The 23,133-nt window shown below is 41.9% G+C and overlaps 1 protein-coding gene and 1 pseudogene across 1 annotated transcript; both read left to right on the top strand.

Moving 5' to 3' along the window:
- Positions 1-697: 697 nt before the first annotated feature.
- On the top strand, positions 698-2,199 carry LOC135575019 (putative nuclease HARBI1). The gene is made up of 4 exons (XM_065027145.1): positions 698-937; positions 1,007-1,122; positions 1,219-1,330; positions 1,425-2,199. The coding sequence occupies exons 3-4, from the start codon at positions 1,219-1,221 to the stop codon at positions 1,793-1,795; spliced, it is 483 nt and encodes a 160-aa protein (XP_064883217.1). The 5' UTR covers positions 698-937; positions 1,007-1,122; the 3' UTR covers positions 1,796-2,199.
- Positions 2,200-3,317: 1,118 nt separating this feature from the next.
- Positions 3,318-23,133, top strand: part of LOC115141934 (neurofibromin-like) — a 133,926-nt pseudogene continuing 114,110 nt past the window's right edge.

A 23,133-nucleotide genomic window follows, 5' to 3' on the forward strand; every position in this document is an offset into this window, starting at 1 on the left:
AGAGCTCACAAGCTATCAGAAAGTTGTATGGCAACCACCTCCGGCGCCAAATAGAACTGGCAGACATAGACATTCAGTACAAGAAGAAAAAGATGGAAAATCTTGCACTGGAGTCCGAAATAAAAAAGAGGACAATTAGGAAACTGGACCTTGAAATAAAAAAACTTGAGAGGGAGGTGAGATATGCCTTCAATGTACACTGTATGCTAACTGTAACACAAATGTATTAATCATTATTTTTCTTTCCTCCCCAGCTCCAAGAAGATGACACAGCTCAAAATAAAATTAGGTATATTCTCGTAAAGTCAAGTGAGCCATGACATATGAGCTCTTATTGTGAGCACACAGGACGGTGGCATCTTTCTAAGTTTTTTTATTTTCCCAGCAATCAGTACAACCAAGTCATCGTTATAAGGCATCGCCCTCTTTGCCCACCCCCCAGCACCAGGTGTGGCCACTGGCCTATATGAAGGCCCAAAATTGTGTGTTCCTTTCTGCTCTGACAATGGCATGCCCATTCGTGCGAGATGTGGTGGATGAAGAAGCACTTGTGCTGAGGAGAGCCTTCAGGCGAGAAAGGGTCTTCAGGGACCGGTTGGACCCACTGGCCTTCCCTGATGACCATCTATATGAAAGATACAGGTTTTCTGCAGATGGCATCAGGTATCTATGCAGACTACTGGGTCCCAGGATTAAGCACCGCACTGCACGGAGCCATGCACTGAGTGTGGAGCAAATGGTTTGTGTGGCCTTGCGCTTTTTGCTAGTGGAGCCTTCCTGTACTCAGTGGGGGATGCAGAACAGCTGAACAAGGCCACAATTTGCCACACAATAAGGAGTGTGTGTCTGGCTATCAAAGCATTAGCAGATGTCTTCATCTCCTTCCCTGGCCACAGAAGACTCTGTGACATCAAAGAGGAGTTCTATAGGATTGCAGGTAAGAGGATCTACAAATTACAGGACAACTGTTAACACATAGTAGGATACTCATTACTTTGTGTGACAGGTTTCCCCAATGTCATTGGTGCAGTGGACTGCACACACATAAGGATAAAAGCCCCCTCAGGTGCCCATGAGGCCGATTTTGTGAATAGGAAATCCTTTCACAGCATTAATGTTCAGGTGAACATAACTTTTTGATATTGTCCATTGACGAACACTCTGCATTGCCAGTGATGTGCATTGATTGGTGTAATATTCCTCATCTTATGATTTCAGATGGTCTGCAATGCTGACTGTGTGATCAGCAATGTTGTGGCAAAATGGCCTGGCTCAGTCCATGACTCCAGAATCTTTCGGGCCTCTGAAATCTATCAGTGCCTATCACAAGGTAAGCCACACAACCCCTATTTATAACCATCATGGCTGTGTCAAGAATATCACTGTGTTTATGAGGTAGTAATGATGAGATTTTGTGTTGACAGGTGAATTCTCTGGTGTGTTGCTGGGAGACAGGGGGTATGGCTGCCAGCCTTTTCTCCTGACACCTTTCACAGACCCCCAGGAAGCACAGCAGGCCTACAACCATGCCCATGCCAGGACCAGGGCCAGAGTTGAAATGACCTTTGGCCTCCTGAAGGCACGCTTTCACTGCCTTCACAAATTAAGGGTCAGCCCTGTTAGGGCATGTGATATTACTGTGGCTTGTGCTGTCCTCCACAATGTGGCCTGCCTGAGGAAGGAGAGGGCCCCCAGAGTGCCACCAGCCATGGACTGGGACAATCCGGCAATCTTCCCTGATGACGACAGTGGTCGGCTGCTGAGGGACCAATATGTGTTGAATTATTTTAGTTAGTATGTGTGCTTTCAATTTTGGTTAAATATGTCCTGCGGTGGCAGAGGAATTTGGGTTTTTTTGGGTTCGTTTTTTGACGAATTTGGCCTCTTATGATGTTTGTGCGGTATACTGTGTGTAATACAAGGCTGCAGGGAGGCTACTGCATCCATTCATTTGTCTGTTCAGTTGATGTGTATGGATTTGTCCTGCATTTATTTTAGTGTGCAGACATGCAGGGTGTGTTATATACAGACCTTTGAATGTGTATGTATCATTTTGTATAATATGCTTGGATTCTGTGCTTTCCATCTTGTAGAGTCACTGTGACTTCAGTTTCGAAAGGAGCTGATGGTTTACCTGCTTTGTTTTGTCCTTATTCAATAAAGGAACATAATGTTACACATTGTGTTTTTATATTCATATGGAATGTGTATTTGTTTATATGACAGAGTACTAGGGCCACACTGAAGAAAAAGGATAAAGTCATAAATTTATGAGGCTGGTTCTTTCTGCAGAAAAGCTACATATTGTTTTTACAGTTTTGATACTTATGACAATGTGATACTTAATATTCTGGCACATCAGCATGTCTTTGTTTATGAAACCATACTGAAGTACAATTTCACGAAATGCCCCACATCTGTCATTTTAACAACTGTCCTCCTTTAAAACAACTGGTTACAATATTATGACTTGTGTTTTTTTCCCCTCTCTGGCCCTAATATTCTATCATTTTATATATAGCCTTATAGTCTATGGGAAACTGTAAATTATCTAATGATAGCAACATCATCTAAACATCATTTTTTTATCCAAAATCATTGAAATTAATGATCACAAACGTTTAAATAATAACAGTGGGTCTAGTTATATGTGATAACAATGTATAGTGAGCAGTGAAATAACTATTGGTTTCCATTTGTGGTGACTGCTGACTGACATTAGGGATGAGATTAAATAGATCCTGGAATTTAGCCTGGTCTGGAGCAGGCTAGCTCCACAGAATAAATCTCCATGGTAATTTATACCATAACATATCCTCCTGCCCCCTATCCATCTTTAGTGCAACCGGATTACGGATCAATTGAGCCAGGATCACCAAGATATCCTCGCTTAATCCCTTATCCTAGTTTTGTGCAACAGGCCCCAGGATGTCATTTTATAATATTGTTAAATATTTTAAGTAACATATGGTAGCATACACGTTCCACATGGTAGCAAATCAAGATAGCTAGTTAGTTATATGTTACAACGTTACATTATATTGCCTTGCCGATGTTTTTTATTTTTTTTAATTATTTTTATTTTTATTATTTTTATTAATATCAAATCAATACATAAAGCACATGAGGGAACACAAGCATACATAGATTACAAACAATAGACAATCGAGCTAGGGGGTACAATATCACATTACAATTACACAAGGACCTTAAGGGACATGCATATGCTTACAATTCTAACAGCTTTTTTGTTAGTAGAGCATTTGCCTTGCCAATGTTTGTGTGAATCCTATTCTCGCCGACCTTCCACATCAACAAGCGACGCACGCGCATCTTTGCTCAGCTGTCTCCTGTCCCTATCGGTTTCACTGGGAAGACTTCCGGTTGTGTCATGGCGGCATGGTAAAGCTTGCTCAAAGGGAAAAATAACCAACCCGTACTGTCTTTTTTAGACAGCGGTTTGGGGATTTATTTCGGGCTTAACATCGCCACGAACGTCCACATTCGTATTGGGAATTGCAAGCACTCATTAGCGGTCTCCATCCGCTCGGCCATGGCGGCACATAAACCAGTGGAATGGGTTCAGGCCGTGATAAATAGATTCGACGAGCAGGTAATAAAGTGTTTATGAGTTGGAAGTGGGAGGAACGTTAGTTAGCTGCAACCAGTTAATCTTTTGTAGATGGCTTGTGTCTGTAGCTAACTTATTTCTGCAATCGCAAAGTTTATGCTACCATGCTTTCTTGTTGTGTACAGTAGGTAGGTTGGTACTAGTAATATAGACAAAGTAACGTTAATAAACGTTACGACACATTTTTTATCTGTGGTTTAGATTGTGTAACAAACGTGCAAGTTACTTTCAGTTAGCAAGCTAACTAGTTAGCTACCCATGTAACTAGCTAGCTAGCCAACTAAACATGCATTTTCATGTTACATAGATTTTGGGTGTTGGTATAGCTAGGACTGTTAATAGACGGCTAATAACACACAACGGTTAATATTGATTAATTCTGCCAGACAATTTGGGGAAAAGATATCACTACTAGCTAGCTACTCATAAAGTTAGCTAATTGTAAACAAATGAGGTGTGACATGCACTGATTAAAATAAAATGATTAAAATGAAGTACTCTAGCTTGTTACCTTGCACATTGTTACTAGTTTTATTAGGTTTGAGTCAACTGAATGGACATATGCCTCCCTCCCTGTTATGTCACATGCAGTGAAAAAAACCCCGAAGAAAGCACGCTCCTTGCATGCTGTCAGCCAACAGTCATGTTACCGAATGTGGGTTTGCAACCTGGCCATGTTTCTGCTCTGAGGTAAAGGCCTCAATACTAAGATAAAAAAGCATTATGGATCTGTACTAATTGGCAGACATACGTTTTTGTATAATACCTACTTCTATAATTACTACATCCTTAAAGTAATATATTAGTACTGTGAGTTTCTTAATCAAACACAGATTTATGTGCTTGTGGTCACCACAGCAGCAGTCTACAAGGCTCGCCCAACAACCACAGATTGTTGGTGACATTGACAAGTTAAGCAACTTTGATTGTTTTAAGTAGATATTGCTAGATTCTGGCAAATAAAGGAACAGTCCACCCTAAAACTATCTTTTGGTATTTGTTTCATTAGTCCATTGTTGACATAGTCCCAAAATGTTTTGCTTGTCAGCAATCAGTTTTTCAAGCTAGACTATATATACAAAAGAATGTGGCCACCCCTTTCAAATTAGCCATACCCGTTGCTGACAGGTGTATAGAATCGAGCACACAGCCATGCAATCTCCATAGACAAACATTGACAATAGAATGGCCTTGCTCAAGAGCTCAGTGATGCTCAACGTGCACCGTCATAGGATGCCATCTTTACAACAAGTCAGTTTGTAAAATGTCTGCCCTGCTAGAGCTGCCCCGGTCAACTGTAAGTGCTGCTATTGTTTAGTGGAGATGTCTAGGAACAACAATGGCTCAGCCGTGAAGTGGTAGGCCACACAAGCTCAGACAACGGGATCGCTGAAATGTGTTGTGCCAAGAAATTGTCTGTCCTCGGTTGCAACACTCATTACCATGTTCCAAACTGCCTCTGGAAGAATTCTCAGCACAGGAACTGTTAGTTGGGAGCTTCATGAAATGGGTTTCCATGGCCGAGCAGCCGCTCACAAGCCTAAGATCACAATGCAAAGCGTCGGCTGGAGGGGTGTAAAGCTCGTCGCCATTGGACTCTGGAGCCATGGAAACGCGTTCTCTGGAGTGATGAAAAATGCTTCACCATTTGGCAGTTTGACGGATGAATCTGGGTTTGGCAGATGCCAGGAGAACGCTACCTGCCCGAATGCATAGTGCCAACTGTAAAGTTTGGTGGAGGAGGAATAATGGTCTGGGGCTGTTTCATTGTTTGGTCTAGGCCCCTTAGTTCCACTGAAGGGAAATCTTAACGCTAAGCATACATTCTAGATGATTCTGTGGTTCCAACTTTGTGGCAACAATTTGGGGAAGGCCCTTTCCTGTTTCATCATGATAATGCCCCTGAGCACAAAATGAGGTCCATACAGAAATGCTTTGTCGAGATCGGTGTGGAAGAACTTGATTTGCCTGCACAGAGCCGTTAACTCAACCCCATCAAACACCTTTGGGATGAATTGGAACGCAGACTGCGAGCCAGGCCAAATCGCCCAACATCAGTGCCCGACCTCACTAATGCTCTTGTGGCTGGATGGAAGCAAGTCCCAGCAGCAATGTGAGAACATCTAGTGGAAATCCGTCCCAGAAGAGTGGAGGCTGTTATAGCCAAATTGGGGGGACCAACTCCCTATTAATGCCCATGATTTTGAAATGAGATGTGTGACAAGCAGGTTTCTACATACATTTGGTCATGTGGTATATGTAACTTTCAATATACAGCATATGCTATTTTCCATAATTGATAGACTATCCCTTTAAGGGTGCCAAAGATTCCTCTAATGAACTTGAGATTTAAGCTGTGAGTCATTGGGTCATGTAGTCTAGCCAGTCCATCAATCATTTTTTACACTGTCTGTTGTCCCTAACTGTTTCTCATCAGGAGTCATTATCAGTCACCATGTATCATATTGTAAGGTTGTAAACAAGTCAGCTGGAGTATTTTATGTTGCTTGAGAGCTGGTATGTCTGTAGAGCAGCTCTGGTTTTCAATTTCATCCATTGGAAACTGGGCTTTGTCTGTTTTGGTCATCAAAGACCCCTGCCAAAGGGACTGAAACAGATGGTTCTGTTGGGATGGTTCTTGCAACCATGCTGCAGTGCAAGCAATGCTGCCAGAAATTCTTCACTTAAGACTGATTTGAGTGAAATCTGTTCTACAAATATACTTGAAAAGGGTTAGGCCTAGTTTAGGGCTACCAGAGATTGCACTATGCAATGGTTTGGATTTAGCCTAAACTTGCTTTAAGTGCCATCGCGCACTGTCAACTGCCCTCAACTCCAGTACAACTTCAGGTATAAGACTCTCTCTCATACCTCCCTTTTATTTGCCTTTTTGAAAGGGAATATCAGCACTTTGTGTTCAGTTTGGGTAGGTTCTGGGCCTCTGGTTTCAGAGGCTACAGAGGGGTATTGTACCCAGACTTAGCGGCTCTGCTCGGCTTATTACAGTTTGATGAAAATATAATAAGGGATTAAAACCACCTTGTGTTAAGACTATTTAGACGCCTCTAAGTCAGGGGTACTCGAGTACTATTTGTGAAGGTCGGGTCACACACATTTCCAAGGTGTCAAAGGTCCAGATGGATAATATAATTTATTGGCGTAGTAACAAACCCCCACCTCGCAACCCCAAACTGTTCACACCCTTCTTGTTGGTGTTGAGAGAATGTTTCAGTTTCAAAGTCAATTTCCCACAATTCTACACATTTTGCACGGGGCAGAGGTGTTTGCTGCTGTTTTTAAAGCTAATTACCTGGAATTCTATGCATTCTTCCATGTCTTGCGTGTTTATATGATACCAGGGGTTGAAGCCTGACCAAGTAAAAAAATACAATAAATATACAGTGCAGCCTCATCATAAAATTGATTAAATAAAACATTTTCCTTGGCAGTCTACACACAATATCCCATAGTTACAAAGCGAAAACAGTTAAGTATTCAGGCACTTTGCTATGAGACACAAAATTGAGCTCAGGTGCATCCTGTTTTCTTTGAGTATCCTTGTTGTTTCTACAACTTGATTGGAGTCCATCTGTGGTACATTCAATTGATTGGGCATGATTTGGAAAGGCACACATCTATATATATATATATATATATAGAAGTCCCACAGTTGACAGTGCATGTCAGAGCAAAAACCAAGCCTTGAGGTCGAAGGAATTGTCCGTAGAGTTCCGAGACAGGATTGTGTCGAGGCACAGATATGAGGGAAGGGTACAAACAATGTCTGCAGCATTGAAGATCCAAAGAACACAGTGGCCTCCATCATTCTTAAATGGAAGAAGTTTGGAACCACCAAGACAATTCCTATATTTGGCTGCCTCGCCAACTGAGAAATTGGCGGAGAAGGGCCTTGGTCCGGTAGGTGACCAAGAACCCGATGGTCACTCTGACAGAGCTCCAGAGTTCCTCTGTGGAGATGGGAGAACTTTCCAGAAGGACAACCCTCTCTGCAGCACTCCACCAATCAGGCCTTTATGGTGGAGTGGCCAGACGGAAGCCACTCCTCAGTAAAAGATACATGACAACCCGCTTGGAGTTTGCAAAAGGCACCTAAAGACTCTGACCGTGAGAAACAAGATACTCTGGTCTGATGAAACCAAGATTGAACTCTTCGGCCTGAATGCAAAGAGTCACGTCTGGAGGAAGCCTGGCACCATCCCTACAGTGAAGCGTGGTGGCAGCATCATTCTGTGGGGATGGTTTTCAGTGGCAGTGACTGGGAGACTAGTCAGGATTGAGTGAAAGATGAATGGAGAAAAGTACAGCGAGATCCTTGATGAAAACCTGCTCCAGAGTGCTCAGGACCTCAGATTGGTGCAACGGTTCACTTTCCAACAGGACAATGACCCTAAGCACAAGCCAAGACAATGCACGAGTGGCTTCAGGACAAGTCTCTGAATGTCCTCGAGTGGCCCAGCCAGAGCCTGGACTTGAACCAAATCAAACATCTCTGGAGTGACCTGAACATAGCTGTGAAGAGAAGCTCCCCATCCAACCTGACAGAGCTTGAGAGGATCTGCAGAGAAGAATGGGAGAAACTTTCTAAATACAGGTGTGCTATTCTTGTGGCGTCATACCCAAGAACACTCGAGGCTGTAGTTGCTGCCAAAGGTGCTTCAACAAAGTACGGACGAAAGGGTCTGAATACTTATGTCAATGTGATATTTCCGTTTTAAAATAAATATATAAATTAGCAAAAGGTAACTTTTTTATTATGCAGTATTGTGTGTAGATTGATGGGGGAAAAAACAATTACAGCCTTCTAAAATTGATGTAACAAAATGTGGAGGAAGTCGAGGGGTCTGAATACACACTATATATATTTTGACCCCGTTCTGGGTCCGAACATTGTCCGCCAGTTGAAGATGGGGGCTGTAAGTCATAGGATTATATGTGTTGGCTTTATGAGGGGAAGTTCATGCTCAGAATCAGATTTTCTGTGTGAACCTTTCTTATTTTGTCTGGAAACAATGAAAGGGTTGTGAACATTGAACACTTAAGTCTAAATCACAGTTGTTTGCAACTTCAGATTCCTAAATTGACTTTGTTGTTATACATGTCAAAATGCTCCCCCAGAGAGGTTGGTGGATGCCAATGTGCTGTACTAGATTAATGAGAAAAGTACCTCAACCTAGTAGTATTTGGCCTCACAGCCCAGAATTGCCATATTTCCTGTCACGAACTCTGATACCTCCTGCGCCCCGACCTGTTGCTTTGGCCTGTTGATTTTCTTATTTGTATTTTGTTCATAGGTGTTTGTGTCAACACCTTCTGCTAGCCAGCTAGCTAGCTCGGTTGCAATGTAGCCCACTTCGCTTGGAATAGCGAACAAACATTTCCAGTGCTTTAGAAGCTGAGTGTATTACGCTCTTGTCCGGGACAATGTTGACAATCTGGAGTTCCATTGTGGCAATTGTTTGCTAGTGAGGAATGAAGGAATGAAGTTGCAGGGTAGCCTAGTGGTTAGAGCGTTGGACTAGTAACCGGAAGGTTCAAACCCCCGAGCTGACAAGGTACAAATCTATCGTTCTGCCCCTCAACAGGCAGTTAACCCACTGTTCCTAGCCCGTCATTAAAAATAAGAATTTGTTCTTAACTGACTTGCCTGGTTAAATAAAGGTTAAAAAAAAATATTCTTAGCAAGCAAATCAAGGGAGGGACTGTGAGATGTTCTGAGCAGATTGATATAAGGAATGGCTTTCCTGCACTGGTTCCTCCTCTCTTGATCTGACAGGTCCAGACATCCCACAGCAGGCAGTGCCCCATCTCTGGTAACCAAAGGCGTACGTTATCCTGCTCCTCGTGGGCCCTTGAAAGGTTTAACGAATTGTGTAAGGGGTAGAAATGGGCAGATTTATCCATTCCCTTCTCTGGCCGTTGTATTGGGACGTTCAATGGTGAGAAATGTCTCAGTCCCTGGAGCAAAAACTTTGCTATGAGTACTGGACATCAATAAGCTGCTCCCTAACATTATAAACCAGCATCAGGACATCAATAAGCTGCTCCCAAACATTATAAACCAGCATCAGGACATCAATAAGCTGCTCCCTAACATTATAAACCAGCATCAGGACATCAATAAGCTGCTCCCTAACATTATAAACCAGCACCAGGACATCAATAAGCTGCTCCCAAACTTTATAAACCAGTATCAGGACATCAATAAGCTGCTCCCTAACATTATAAACCAGTATCAGGACATCAATAAGCTGCTCCCTAACATTATAAACCAGTATCAGGACATCAATAAGCTGCTCCCTAACATTATAAACCAGCATCAGGACATCAATAAGCTGCTCCCTAACATTATAAACCAGTATCAGGACATCAATAAGCTGCTCCCTAACATTATAAACCTGTATCAGGACATCAATAAGCTGCTCCCTAACATTATAAACCAGTATCAGGACATCAATAAGCTGCTCCCTAACATTTTAAACCAGTATCAGGACATCAATAAGCTGCTCCCTAACATTATAAACCAGCATCAGGACATCAATAAGCTGCTCCCTAACATTATAAACCAGCATCAGGACACCAATAAGCTGCTCCCTAACATTATAAACCAGTATCAGGACATCAATAAGCTGCTCCCTAACATTATAAACCAGTATTAGGACATCAATAAGCTGCTCCCTAACATTATAAACCAGTATCAGGACATCAATAAGTTGCTCCCAAACATTATAAACCTGCATCAGGACATCAATAAGCTGCTCCCTAACATTATAAACCAGTATTAGGACATCAATAAGCTGCTCCCTAACATTATAAACCAGCATCAGGACATCAATAAGCTGCTCCCTAACATTATAAACCAGCATCAGGACATCAATAAGCTGCTCCCAAACATTATAAACCTGTATCAGGACATCAATAAGCTGCTCCCTAACATTATAAACCAGCATCAGGACATCAATAAGCTGCTCCCAAACATTATAAACCTGCATCAGGACATCAATAAGCTGCTCCCTAACATTATAAACCAGCATCAGGACATCAATAAGCTGCTCCCAAACATTATAAACCTGTATCAGGACATCAATAAGCTGCTCCCTAACATTATAAACCAGCATCAGGACATCAATAAGCTGCTCCCTAACATTATAAACCTGTATCAGGACATCAATAAGCTGCTCCCTAACATTATAAACCAGCATCAGGACATCAATAAGCTGCTCCCTAACATTATAAACCTGTATCAGGACATCAATAAGCTGCTCCCTAACATTATAAACCTGCATCAGGACATCAATAAGCTGCTCCCAAACATTATAAACCAGTATCAGGACATCAATAAGCTGCTCCCTAACATTATAAACCAGCATCAGGACATCAATAAGCTGCTCCCTAACATTATAAACCTGTATCAGGACATCAATAAGCTGCTCCCTAACATTATAAACCTGCATCAGGACATCAATAAGCTGCTCCCAAACATTATAAACCAGCATCAGGACATCAATAAGCTGCTCCCTAACATATTAAACCGGCATCAGGACATCAATAAGCTGCTCCCAAACATTATAAACCAGCATCAGGACATCAATAAGCTGCTCCCAAACATTATAAACCAGTATCAGGACATCAATAAGCTGCTCCCTAACATTATAAACCTGTATCAGGACATCAATAAGCTGCTCCCTAACATTATAAACCAGTATCAGGACATCAATAAGCTGCTCCCTAACATTATAAACCAGCATCAGGACATCAATAAGCTGCTCCATAACATTATAAACCAGCATCAGGACATCAATAAGCTGCTCCCTAACATTATAAACCAGCATCAGGACATCAATAAGCTGCTCCCTAACATATTAAACCTGCATCAGGACATCAATAAGCTGCTCCCAAACATTATAAACCTGTATCAGGACATCAATAAGCTGCTCCCTAACATTATAAACCAGCATCAGGACATCAATAAGCTGCTCCCTAACATATTAAACCTGCATCAGGACATCAATAAGCTGCTCCCTAACATTATAAACCAGTATCAGGACATCAATAAGCTGCTCCCTAACATTATAAACCAGTATCAGGACATCAATAAGCTGCTCCCTAACATTATAAACCAGCATCAGGACATCAATAAGCTGCTCCCAAACATTATAAACCAGTATCAGGACATCAATAAGCTGCTCCCTAACATTATAAACCAGTATCAGGACATCAATAAGCTGCTCCCTAACATTATAAACCAGTATCAGGACATCAATAAGCTGCTCCCTAACATTATAAACCAGTATCAGGACATCAATAAGCTGCTCCCTAACATTATAAACCAGTATCAGGACATCAATAAGCTGCTCCCTAACATTATAAACCAGCATCAGGACATCAATAAGCTGCTCCCTAACATTATAAACCAGCATCAGGACATCAATAAGCTGCTCCCTAACATTATAAACCAGTATCAGGACATCAATAAGCTGCTCCCTAACATTATAAACCTGCATCAGGACATCAATAAGCTGCTCCCTAACATTATAAACCTGTATCAGGACATCAATAAGCTGCTCCCTAACATTATAAACCAGTATCAGGACATCAATAAGCTGCTCCCCAACATTATAAACCTGTATCAGGACATCAATAAGCTGCTCCCTAACATTATAAACCAGTATCAGGACATCAATAAGCTGCTCCCTAACATTATAAACCTGCATCAGGACATCAATAAGCTGCTCCCTAACATTATAAACCAGTATTAGGACATCAATAAGCTGCTCCCTAACATTATAAACCAGCATCAGGACATCAATAAGCTGCTCCCTAACATTATAAACCAGTATCAGGACATCAATAAGCTGCTCCCTAACATTATAAACCAGTATCAGGACATCAATAAGCTGCTCCCTAACATTATAAACCAGCATCAGGACATCAATAAGCTGCTCCCTAACATTATAAACCTGCATCAGGACATCAATAAGCTGCTCCCAAACATTATAAACCAGCATCAGGACATCAATAAGCTGCTCCCTAACATATTAAACCGGCATCAGGACATCAATAAGCTGCTCCCAAACATTATAAACCAGCATCAGGACATCAATAAGCTGCTCCCAAACATTATAAACCAGTATCAGGACATCAATAAGCTGCTCCCTAACATTATAAACCAGTATCAGGACATCAATAAGCTGCTCCCTAACATTATAAACCAGCATCAGGACATCAATAAGCTGCTCCCTAACATTATAAACCAGCATCAGGACATCAATAAGCTGCTCCCTAACATTATAAACCAGCATCAGGACATCAATAAGCTGCTCCCTAACATATTAAACCTGCATCAGGACATCAATAAGCTGCTCCCTAACATTATAAACCAGTATCAGGACATCAATAAGCTGCTCCCTAACATTATAAACCAGTATCAGGACATCAATAAGCTGCTCCCTAACATTATAAACCAGCATCAGGACATCAATAAGCTGCTCCCAAACATTATAAACCAGTATCAGGACATCAATAAGCTGCTCCCTAACATTATAAACCAGTATCAGGACATCAATAAGCTGCTCCCTAACATTATAAACCAGTATCAGGACATCAATAAGCTGCTCCCTAACATTATAAACCAGTATCAGGACATCAATAAGCTGCTCCCTAACATTATAAACCAGTATCAGGACATCAATAAGCTGCTCCCTAACATTATAAACCAGTATCAGGACATCAATAAGCTGCTCCCTAACATTATAAACCAGCATCAGGACATCAATAAGCTGCTCCCTAACATTATAAACCAGCATCAGGACATCAATAAGCTGCTCCCTAACATTATAAACCAGTATCAGGACATCAATAAGCTGCTCCCTAACATTATAAACCTGCATCAGGACATCAATAAGCTGCTCCCTAACATTATAAACCTGTATCAGGACATCAATAAGCTGCTCCCTAACATTATAAACCAGTATCAGGACATCAATAAGCTGCTCCCCAACATTATAAACCTGTATCAGGACATCAATAAGCTGCTCCCTAACATTATAAACCAGTATCAGGACATCAATAAGCTGCTCCCTAACATTATAAACCAGTATCAGGACATCAATAAGCTGCTCCCTAACATTATAAACCAGTATCAGGACATCAATAAGCTGCTCCCTAACATTATAAACCAGTATCAGGACATCAATAAGCTGCTCCCTAACATTATAAACCAGTATCAGGACATCAATAAGCTGCTCCCTAACATTATAAACCAGTATCAGGACATCAATAAGCTGCTCCCTAACATTATAAACCAGCATCAGGACATCAATAAGCTGCTCCCTAACATTATAAACCAGTATCAGGACATCAATAAGCTGCTCCCTAACATTATAAACCAGTATCAGGACATCAATAAGCTGCTCCCTAACATTATAAACCAGTATCAGGACATCAATAAGCTGCTCCCTAACATTATAAACCTGCATCAGGACATCAATAAGCTGCTCCCTAACATTATAAACCAGTATTAGGACATCAATAAGCTGCTCACTAACATTATAAACCGGCATCAGGAAATTGAGTCTCATAGTTAATGTGGGATTCAATGACATTGTAAAGGGAAGCTCAGAACAGCTTTTAAAGAACTGATTGGATCAGCAAGCACCCTTTAATATATGTCCCTCTGCCCTCCCTAAATCGTGGCTTTGAACGTTTCAGCAGACTTTTAGCCCTCCAAAACTGACTACGAGACTTGCAGCTCTGGGTGTAACATTTTTTGGACAATTTTGATTACCTTCTGGAAGCAAAGCTAATTTTATAAGGAGGATGGGATCCACCCAAATCATTTGGATTCCTGGATCCTTTCACAGCATTCTAAGGCAGCCTTGAGACAATTACTTATAATTGACTCAAGCACAGCTCAGTTAATCCCTAACATTAAGATGTCATAATGGTTCAGCAAATGTACATTATCCCAGGGGTGTTGGAAGACCCAATGTAAGCAACCTAATTGATTTCCCTCTTACTGCCCTGAATGCCTCTGCTGATCCCACAGCTATTTATTGTATGCAGTAGTCATGTGTTTATGAACCAGTTATACTGTTAGCACTGAGGCGGTGTACCCTAGTAGGAAGTCCACTGTGTGCAGCTCACCCTGCACTAATATAAATAACATGAGAATGTGCTTCTACACCTGCATTGCTTGCTGTTTGGGGTTTTAGGCTGGGTTTCTGTACAGCACTTTGAGATATCAGCTGATGTACGAAGGGCTATATAAATACATTTGATTTGATTTATTAATGCAAAGCTAGCCGGTTAAGCAATGAAAACAATCAAGCCTCCTTGAAAAGTGCTAAAAATAGCCAACGTTATGTAGCTTCAGAAACAAGGTTCATGAAATCAATAATTTGCTAATGACAGATGACAATCTCTAAAACTCACATAGATAAAAATGCCTTTAATACAATTTATAGTAACACTGTTAACAAGGCATGTCATAAAGGCTGTAGTTTTGTCGCACCTGAATTACTAAATAGAGCTATGGCAACATGGAACTCTAATCCAGCAGTAGAATGGGATAAAAGAAATACAGCTATAAATGCACCTTATGGAACAGCGGGGAATGTGAAGAGACACATACAGGTACAGACACGCACACGGGCGCTAGCACACACTCTACACACGTACATTGTAATATTGTTGTGTAATGGATTCATACATTTTGTGTTGTTGATAACAATTGGTAAGACAGACAAACATTGTCTTATTATATGGTGTCCCTTCCATTAATGAATTGATGGTATTCTAAGAGAACGGCCCTTGTATTCGCATGAAGATCATTGAGTCAAATGTTTTATGTTACACAAATTATACATAATTCTTCTTAATGTGAATGTTCTAAACTTCCCATCAAGGGACAATAACAGTTCTCTTTTCATGAAAAATAGGCCTCACTTTAATTACATTTCTTCTCGTGGCCCTGTCCTGTCATCCAATGTTTCTCTCCTTTCCCCTGTTTACCCCGATCATGTAATCCGAACACAGTGCTTTGGTGTGTACGTATACAATGTTAATCAGCTCTGCCAAAGTGCACATACGGGAAGAGATGGCTCCATGACCTTTCAGAAATTCCAATCCCGGCCTGTGAAACAAAGTGCTTACTGTCTGTGGTCCCGGACAGACCGGAGCTGAACTGGATGTGAAAGATTTGAAGCAGGGATGGTCCCGTGTGGACAGTGTGCACTCCAGTTCAGACTCCTGATTATTTTCTTACCCCCTGTCTTGGGACTTAAATTCCCAGGCCCAGGTTTCTCCCTGAGGGGCCCCAGTGGTAAAGTGGATCCCGATAGTAAGCAGTCATAGGTCTGCTGCTTAAGGCTCATGAACACTCCAGGCCTGATGTGCTCTGCATACGCACTAGCCAGCTACACCTCTAGGCAAGCTTAAAGGGGCTCCTCCTGCCCACAAGGTCTGGCCCAGCTGTGGATGTGATGTCTTTGTTCACACAGATGTAGCCTGCAGATGTACAGCTGTGGGTGTACACCAGAGTTGTGGCAGGGCGAGGTTCTTGATAGCACAGGGCTTCATTGTTCTGACTGCAGGACGTCTGTTCCTTGCCCTTCGTCAGGTGTTGTAGGTGTCCTCATAGCACCAGAGGTGTGGCATAACACTAGTGTGAAAAATATTAAATGTAGATATGTCTAGTGTGGATGTGTAGACATGTGTAAACACAGGATAAGAAGGTTAAACCATGGCTTCATGTAATTATATTAGTCTTGCTCAAACCTGCTGCATATAGTGCATTTGGAAATTATTCAGATCCCTTGACTTTTTCCACATTTTGTTATGTTACCGCCTTATTAAAAAAAATAATTGTATCGCAATCTTCACACAATACCCCATAATGACGAAGTGAAAACCGTTTTTTAGATTTTTTGCAAATGTATTAAAACAACCTACTTTAAACCCCTTTTTTCTCCCCCTATTTCGTGATATCCAATTGGTAGTTAGTCTTGCCCCGTAGTTGCAACTCCCGTGCGGACTGGGCAAAGGTCGAGAGCCATGCGTCCTCTGAAACACGACCCTCGCCAAGCTGCACTGCTACTTGACACACTGCTCGCTTAACCCAGAAGCACCAAGATGTCGGAGGAAACACCGTACAACTGGTGACCGAAGCCAGCGTGCAGGCACCTGGCTGCCACAAGGAGTTTGAGCGCGATGGGACAAGGACATCCCAGCCGGCCAAACCCTCCCCTAACCCGGACGACTTTGGGCCAATTGTGCACCGCCTCATAGGTCTCCCAGCCGGGGACCAAATCTGGATCTGTAGTGACGCCTCTTGCACTGCGATACAGTGCCTTAGACCGCAAGCGCTACTCGGGAGGCCGATAGAAATACCTTATTTACATACGTATTCAGACCCTTTGCTATGAGCCTCGAAATTGAGCTCCGGTGCGTCCTGTTTCCATTGATCATCTTTGAGATGTTTCTACAACTTGATTGGAGTCCAGCTGTGTAAATTCAATTGATTGGATATGATTTGGAATGGCACACATCTGTCTATATAAGGTCCCACAGTTGCCAGTGCATGTCAGAGCAAAAACCAAGCCATGAGGTCAAAGGAATTGTCTGTAGAGCTCCGAGACAGGAATGTGTCGAGGCACAGATCTGGGGAAGGGTACCAAAAAATGTGGAGGAAACCTGGCACCATCCCTATGGTGAAGCATGGTGGTGGCAGCATCCTGCTGTGGGGATATTTTTCAGGGACTGGGAAACTAGTCAGGATCGAGAGAAAGATGAATGGTGCAAAGTACAGAGAGATCCCTGATGAAAACCTGCTCCAGAGCACTTAGGACCTCAAACTGGGGTGAATGTTCAACTTCCAACAGGACAACAACCCTAAGCACACAGCCAAGACAACGCAGAAGTGGGACAAGTCACTGAATGTCCTTGAGTGGCCCAGCCAGAGCCCAGACTTGAACCCGATCAAACATCTCCAGAGAGACCTGAAAATAGTTTTGCAGCGACGCGCTCCATCCAACCTGACAGAGCTTGAGAGGATCTGCAGAGAAGAATGGGAGAAACTCCCCAAATACAGGTGTGCCAAGCTTTTAACGTCATAGCCAAGAAGACTCGAGGCTGTAGTTGCTGCCAAAGGTGCTTCAACAAAGTACTGAGTAAAAGGTCTGGATACTTATGTAAATGTAATTTCCGTTCTTAACTTTTAAAATAAATGTGCAAATATTTCAAAAAGCCTGTAGATTGAGAAATAAACAATTGAATCCATTTTAGAATAAGACTAACGTAACAAAATGTGGAAACATGTAGGGGTCTGAATACTTTCCGAAGGCACTGTGTGGTCCACTGTCTAACGCGTTCACCCGTGGCTAGATTCTCTTGTGACTTTAGAAAAAATGTTTTTCTTTCTCTTAGCTTCCCGTTAAAACAGGACATCAGAACAACCACACCAAAGTCAGCACAGAGCACAACAAGGAATGTCTCATCAACATCTCTAAGTACAAGTTCTCCCTCGTCATCAGTGGCCTCACGAACATACTAAAAAATGTGAACAACATGGTAAGTGGAGCTTTTAACTTAACACTTAGCTGTTTATTTGACTTTAGCATGAGTAATGGGCATCACTACATTGCACGTCATCAACCCTACTAGAGGCCGACCGAGTAATCGGCATGGCCGATTTAACTTGAAATCGGCCCTAATTTTCATAACAGTCGGTAATCAGCATTTTTGGACACCGATTACATTTCAATTCACGAGGAGACTGCGTGGCTGGCTGACCATCTGTTATGTGAGTGCAGCAAGGAGCCAAGGTAAGTTCTAGCTAGCATTAAACTTATATTATAAAAAAAAACAATACAATACATCTGATATTACTAGTTAACTAGCTTGTTCTGCGTTTCATATAATCAATGCTATGCCTGTTCATTTGTCATCAAATCACAGCCTACTTCGCCAAACGGGTGATGATTTAACAAAATTTTCAAAAATCGTTGTACAAATATACCTAACCATAAACATCAATGCCTTTCTTAAAATCAATATACAAGTATATTCTTTAAAACCTGCTTATTTAGTTAATTTATTTTAATGTTAGCAGGCAATATGAACTTGTTATGGCTGCAATCCCAATAACGGGGTAAGTGTCATCAACAACCGCTGAATAGCATAGCGCTACATTCAATAAATATTACTAAAAATATTCATATTCATGAAATCACAAGTGCAATATAGGAAAACACAGCTTAGCCTTTTGTTAAATTATGCGTTTCTTTTTTTTCTTCTTTTAAATGTATTTTTTACCCCTTTATTTTCTCCCCAATTTCGTGGTATCCAATTGTTGTAGTAGCTACTATCTTGTCTCATCGCTACAACTCCCGTACGGGCTCGGGAGAGACGAAGGTTGAAAGTCATGCGTCCTCCGATACACAACCCAACCAGCCGTACTGCTTCTTAACACAGAGCGCATCCAACCCGGAAGCCAGCTGCACCAATGTGTCGGAGGGTACATCGTGCACCTGGCAACCTTGGCTAGCGCTCACTGCGCCCGGCCCGCCACAGGAGTTGCTGGTGCGCGATGAGACAAGGACATCCCTACCGACCAAGCCCTCCCTAACCCGGGCGACGCTAGGCCAATTGTGCGTCGCCCCACGGACCTCCCGGTCGTGGCCGGTTACGACAGAGCCTGGGCGCGAACCCAGGGACTCTGCTGGCGCTTCAGTACAGCGCCCTTAACCACTGCGCCACCCGGGAGGCCCCGAAATTATGCTTTTCAGTGAAAGCAATCCAAGCGTTTGTAAGTTTATCGATCGCACGACAAAACATGAAGTACACTTAGCATCAGGAAGCTTGGTCACGAAAATCAGAAAAGCAATCAAATGAATCGTTTACCTTTGATGATCTTCGGATGTTTTCACTCACGAGACTCCCAGTTACACAACAAATGTTCCTTTTGTTCCATAAAGATTATTTTTCTATCCAAAATACCTCCTTTTGTTTGGCGCGTTATATTCAGAAATCCACAGGAAATAGCGGTCACGACAACGCAGGCAAATTCCAAATAGTTTCCATAATGTCCACAGAAACATGTCAAACGTTTTTTATAATCAATCCTCAGGTTGTTTTTAAAATATATAATCGATAATATATCAACCGCAAATGTCTTTCACAGTAGGAGAGGGAAAAGCAATACCTATCCAAAGTCTGTTGCGCGAGCAAAACTCATGTGACCACTTGACGCGATGTTATCGTTCTGGCTCATTTTTCAAAATAAAAGCCTGAAACTATGTCTGAAGACTGGTGACACCTTGAGGAAGCGATAGGAAAAGGAATCTGGTTCATATCCCTTTTAAATCCAGCAAAGGGTGGCTATGGAACATGGAGTTTTCAAAATAGAAGCCACTTCCTGTTTTGATTTTCCTCAGGGTTTCGCCTGCAATATCAGTTCTGTTATACTCACAGACAATATTTTGACAGTTTTGGAAACTTTAAAGTGTTTTCTATCCAATACTAATAATAATATGCATATATTAGCAACTGAGACTGAGGAGCTGGCCGTTTACAATGGGCACCTTTTCATCCAAGCTACTCAATACTGCCCCTGCAGCCATAAAAAGTTAACTAGGGAAATTGTGTCGCTTCTCTTGCATTCATTGCAAGCAGAGTCAGGGTATATGCAACAGTTTGGGCCGCCTGGTTTGTTTCAAACTGTATGAAGACCATTTCTTCCTAACAAAGACCTTAAATAATTTGCCAGTATTTTACATAATTATGACATAACATTGAAGGTTGTGCAATGTGACAGCAATATTTAGACTTAGGGATGCCACCCGTTAGATAAAAAACGGAACAGCTCCGTATTTCACTGAAAGAATAAACTTTTTTTTTTCAAAGTGATAGTTTCCGGATTTGACCATATTAATGACCCAAGGCTCGTATTTCTGTGTTTATTATAATTAAGTCTATGATTTGATAGAGCAGTCTGGCTGAGCGGTGGTAGGCAGCAGCATGCTCATACGCATTCATGCAAACAGCACTTTCCTGCGTTTGCCAGCAGCTCTTTGCATTGCTTGAAGCAATAGCGCTGTTTATGACTTCAAGCCTATCAACTCCTGAGATTAGGCTGGCAATGTCACGTTCTGACCTTAGTTCTTTTGTTATGTCTTTTGTTTTAGTATGGTCGGGACGTGAGTTGGGTGGGTTGTCCCTTTTTCTATGTTGTGTTTTGCGTTTGGCCTGGTATGGTTCTCAGAGGCAGGTGTCGTTAGTTGTCTCTGATTGAGAATCATACTTAGGTAGCCTTTTCCCACGTGTGTTTCGTGGGTGATTATTTTCTGTTGTGTGTATGTCACCTTTCAGAACTGTTTCGTTCCTCCTTTGTTATTTTTTTTTGTGTTCTCGGTTTAATAAATATATGACGAACACTTACCACGCTGCACATTGGTCCTCACCTTCTTCCACCAACGACCGTTACAGGCAATATTATAGTGCCTATAAGAACATCCAATAGTCAAAGGTATATGAAATACAAATGGTACAGAGAGAAATAGTCCTATAATAACTACAACCTAAAACTTCTTACCTGGGAATATTGAAGACTCATGTTAAAAGGAACCACCAGCTTTCATATGTTCTCATGTTCTGAGCTAGGAACTTATACGTTAGCTTTCTTACATGGCACATATTGCACTTTTACTTTCTTCTCCAACACTTTGTTTTTGCATGATTTAAACCAAATTGAACATGTTTCATTTATTTGAGACTAAATTGATTTTATTGATGTATTATATTAAGTTAAAATAAGGGTTAATTCAGCATTGTCATTATTACAAATATATATACAGTGGGGAGAACAACTATTTGATACACTGCTGATTTTGCAGGTTTTCTTACTTACAAAGCATGTAGAGGTCTGTAATTTTTTATAATAGGTACACTTCAACTGTGAGAGACTGAATCTAAAACAAAAATCCAGAAAATCACATTGTAGGATTTTTAAGTAATTAATTAGCATTTTATTGCATGACATAAGTATTTGATCACCTACCAACCAGTAAGAATTCTGGCTCTCACAGACCTGTTAGTTTTTCTTTAAGAAGCCCTCCTGTTCTCCACTCATTACCTGTATTAACTGCACCTGTTTGAACTCGTTACCTGTATAAAAGACACCTGTCCACACACTCAATCAAACAGACTCCAACCTCTCCACAATGGCCAAGACCAGAGAGGGTGTAAGGACATCAGGGATAAATTGTAGACCTGCACAAGGCTGGGATGGGCTACAGGAAAATAGGCAAGCAGCTTGGTGAGAAGGTAACAACTGTTGGCGCAATTATTAGAAAATGGAAGAAGTTCAAGATGACGGTCAATTACCCTCGGTGTGGGGCTCCATGCAAGATCTCACCTCGTGGGGCATCAATGATCATGAGGAAGGTGAGGGATCAGCCCAGAATTACACGGCAGGACCTGGTCAATGACCTGAAGAGAGCTGGGACCACAGTCTCAAAGAAAACCATTAGTAAAACACTACGCCGTCATGGATTAAAATCCTGCAGCGCACGCGAGGTACCGCTGCTCAAGCCAGCGCATGTCCAGGCCCGTCTGAAGTTTGCCAATGACCATCTGGATGATCCAGAGGAGGAATGGGAGAAGGTCATGTGGTCTGATGAGCCAAAAATAGAGCTTTTTGGTCTAAACTCCACTCGCCGTGTTTGGAGGAAGAAGGATGAGTACAACCCCAATAACACCATCCCAACCGTGAAGCATGGAGGTGGAAATATCATTCTTTGGGTATGCTTTTCTGCAAAGGGGACAGGACGACTGCACCGTATTGAGGGGAGGATGGATGGGGCAATGTATCGCGAGATCTTGGCCAACAACCTCCTTCCCTCAGTAAGAGCATTGAAGATGGGTCGTGGCTGGGTCTTTTAGCATGACAACGACCTGAAACACACAGCCAGGGCAACTAAGGAGTGGCTCCGTAAGAAGCATGTCAAGGTCCTGGAGTGGCCTAGCCAGTCTCCAGACCTGAACCCAATAGAAAATCTTTGGAGGGAGCTGAAAGTCCGTATTGCCCAGCGACAGCCCTGAAACCTGAAGGATCTGGAAAAGGTCTGTATGGAGGAGTGGGCCAAAATCCCTGCTGCAGTGTGTGCAAACCTGGTCAAGAACTACAGGAAACGTATGATCTCTGTAATTGCAAACAAAGGTTTCTGTACCAAATATTAAGTTCTGCTTTTCTGATGTATCAAATACTTATGTCATGCAATAAAATGCAAATTAATTACTTAAAAATCATACAATGTGATTTTCTGGATTTTTGTTTTAGATTCCGTTTCGCACAGTTGATGTGTACCTATGATAAACAATTACAGACCTCTACATGCTTTGTAAGTAGGAAAACCTTCAAAATCAGCAGTGTATCAAATACTTGTTCTCCCCACTGTATAAGATTTTAAAAAATCTGTTAAAAAAAA

This window comes from Oncorhynchus nerka, linkage group LG14 (genome assembly GCF_034236695.1).
Source record: "Oncorhynchus nerka isolate Pitt River linkage group LG14, Oner_Uvic_2.0, whole genome shotgun sequence".
NCBI lineage: Eukaryota > Metazoa > Chordata > Actinopteri > Salmoniformes > Salmonidae > Oncorhynchus > Oncorhynchus nerka.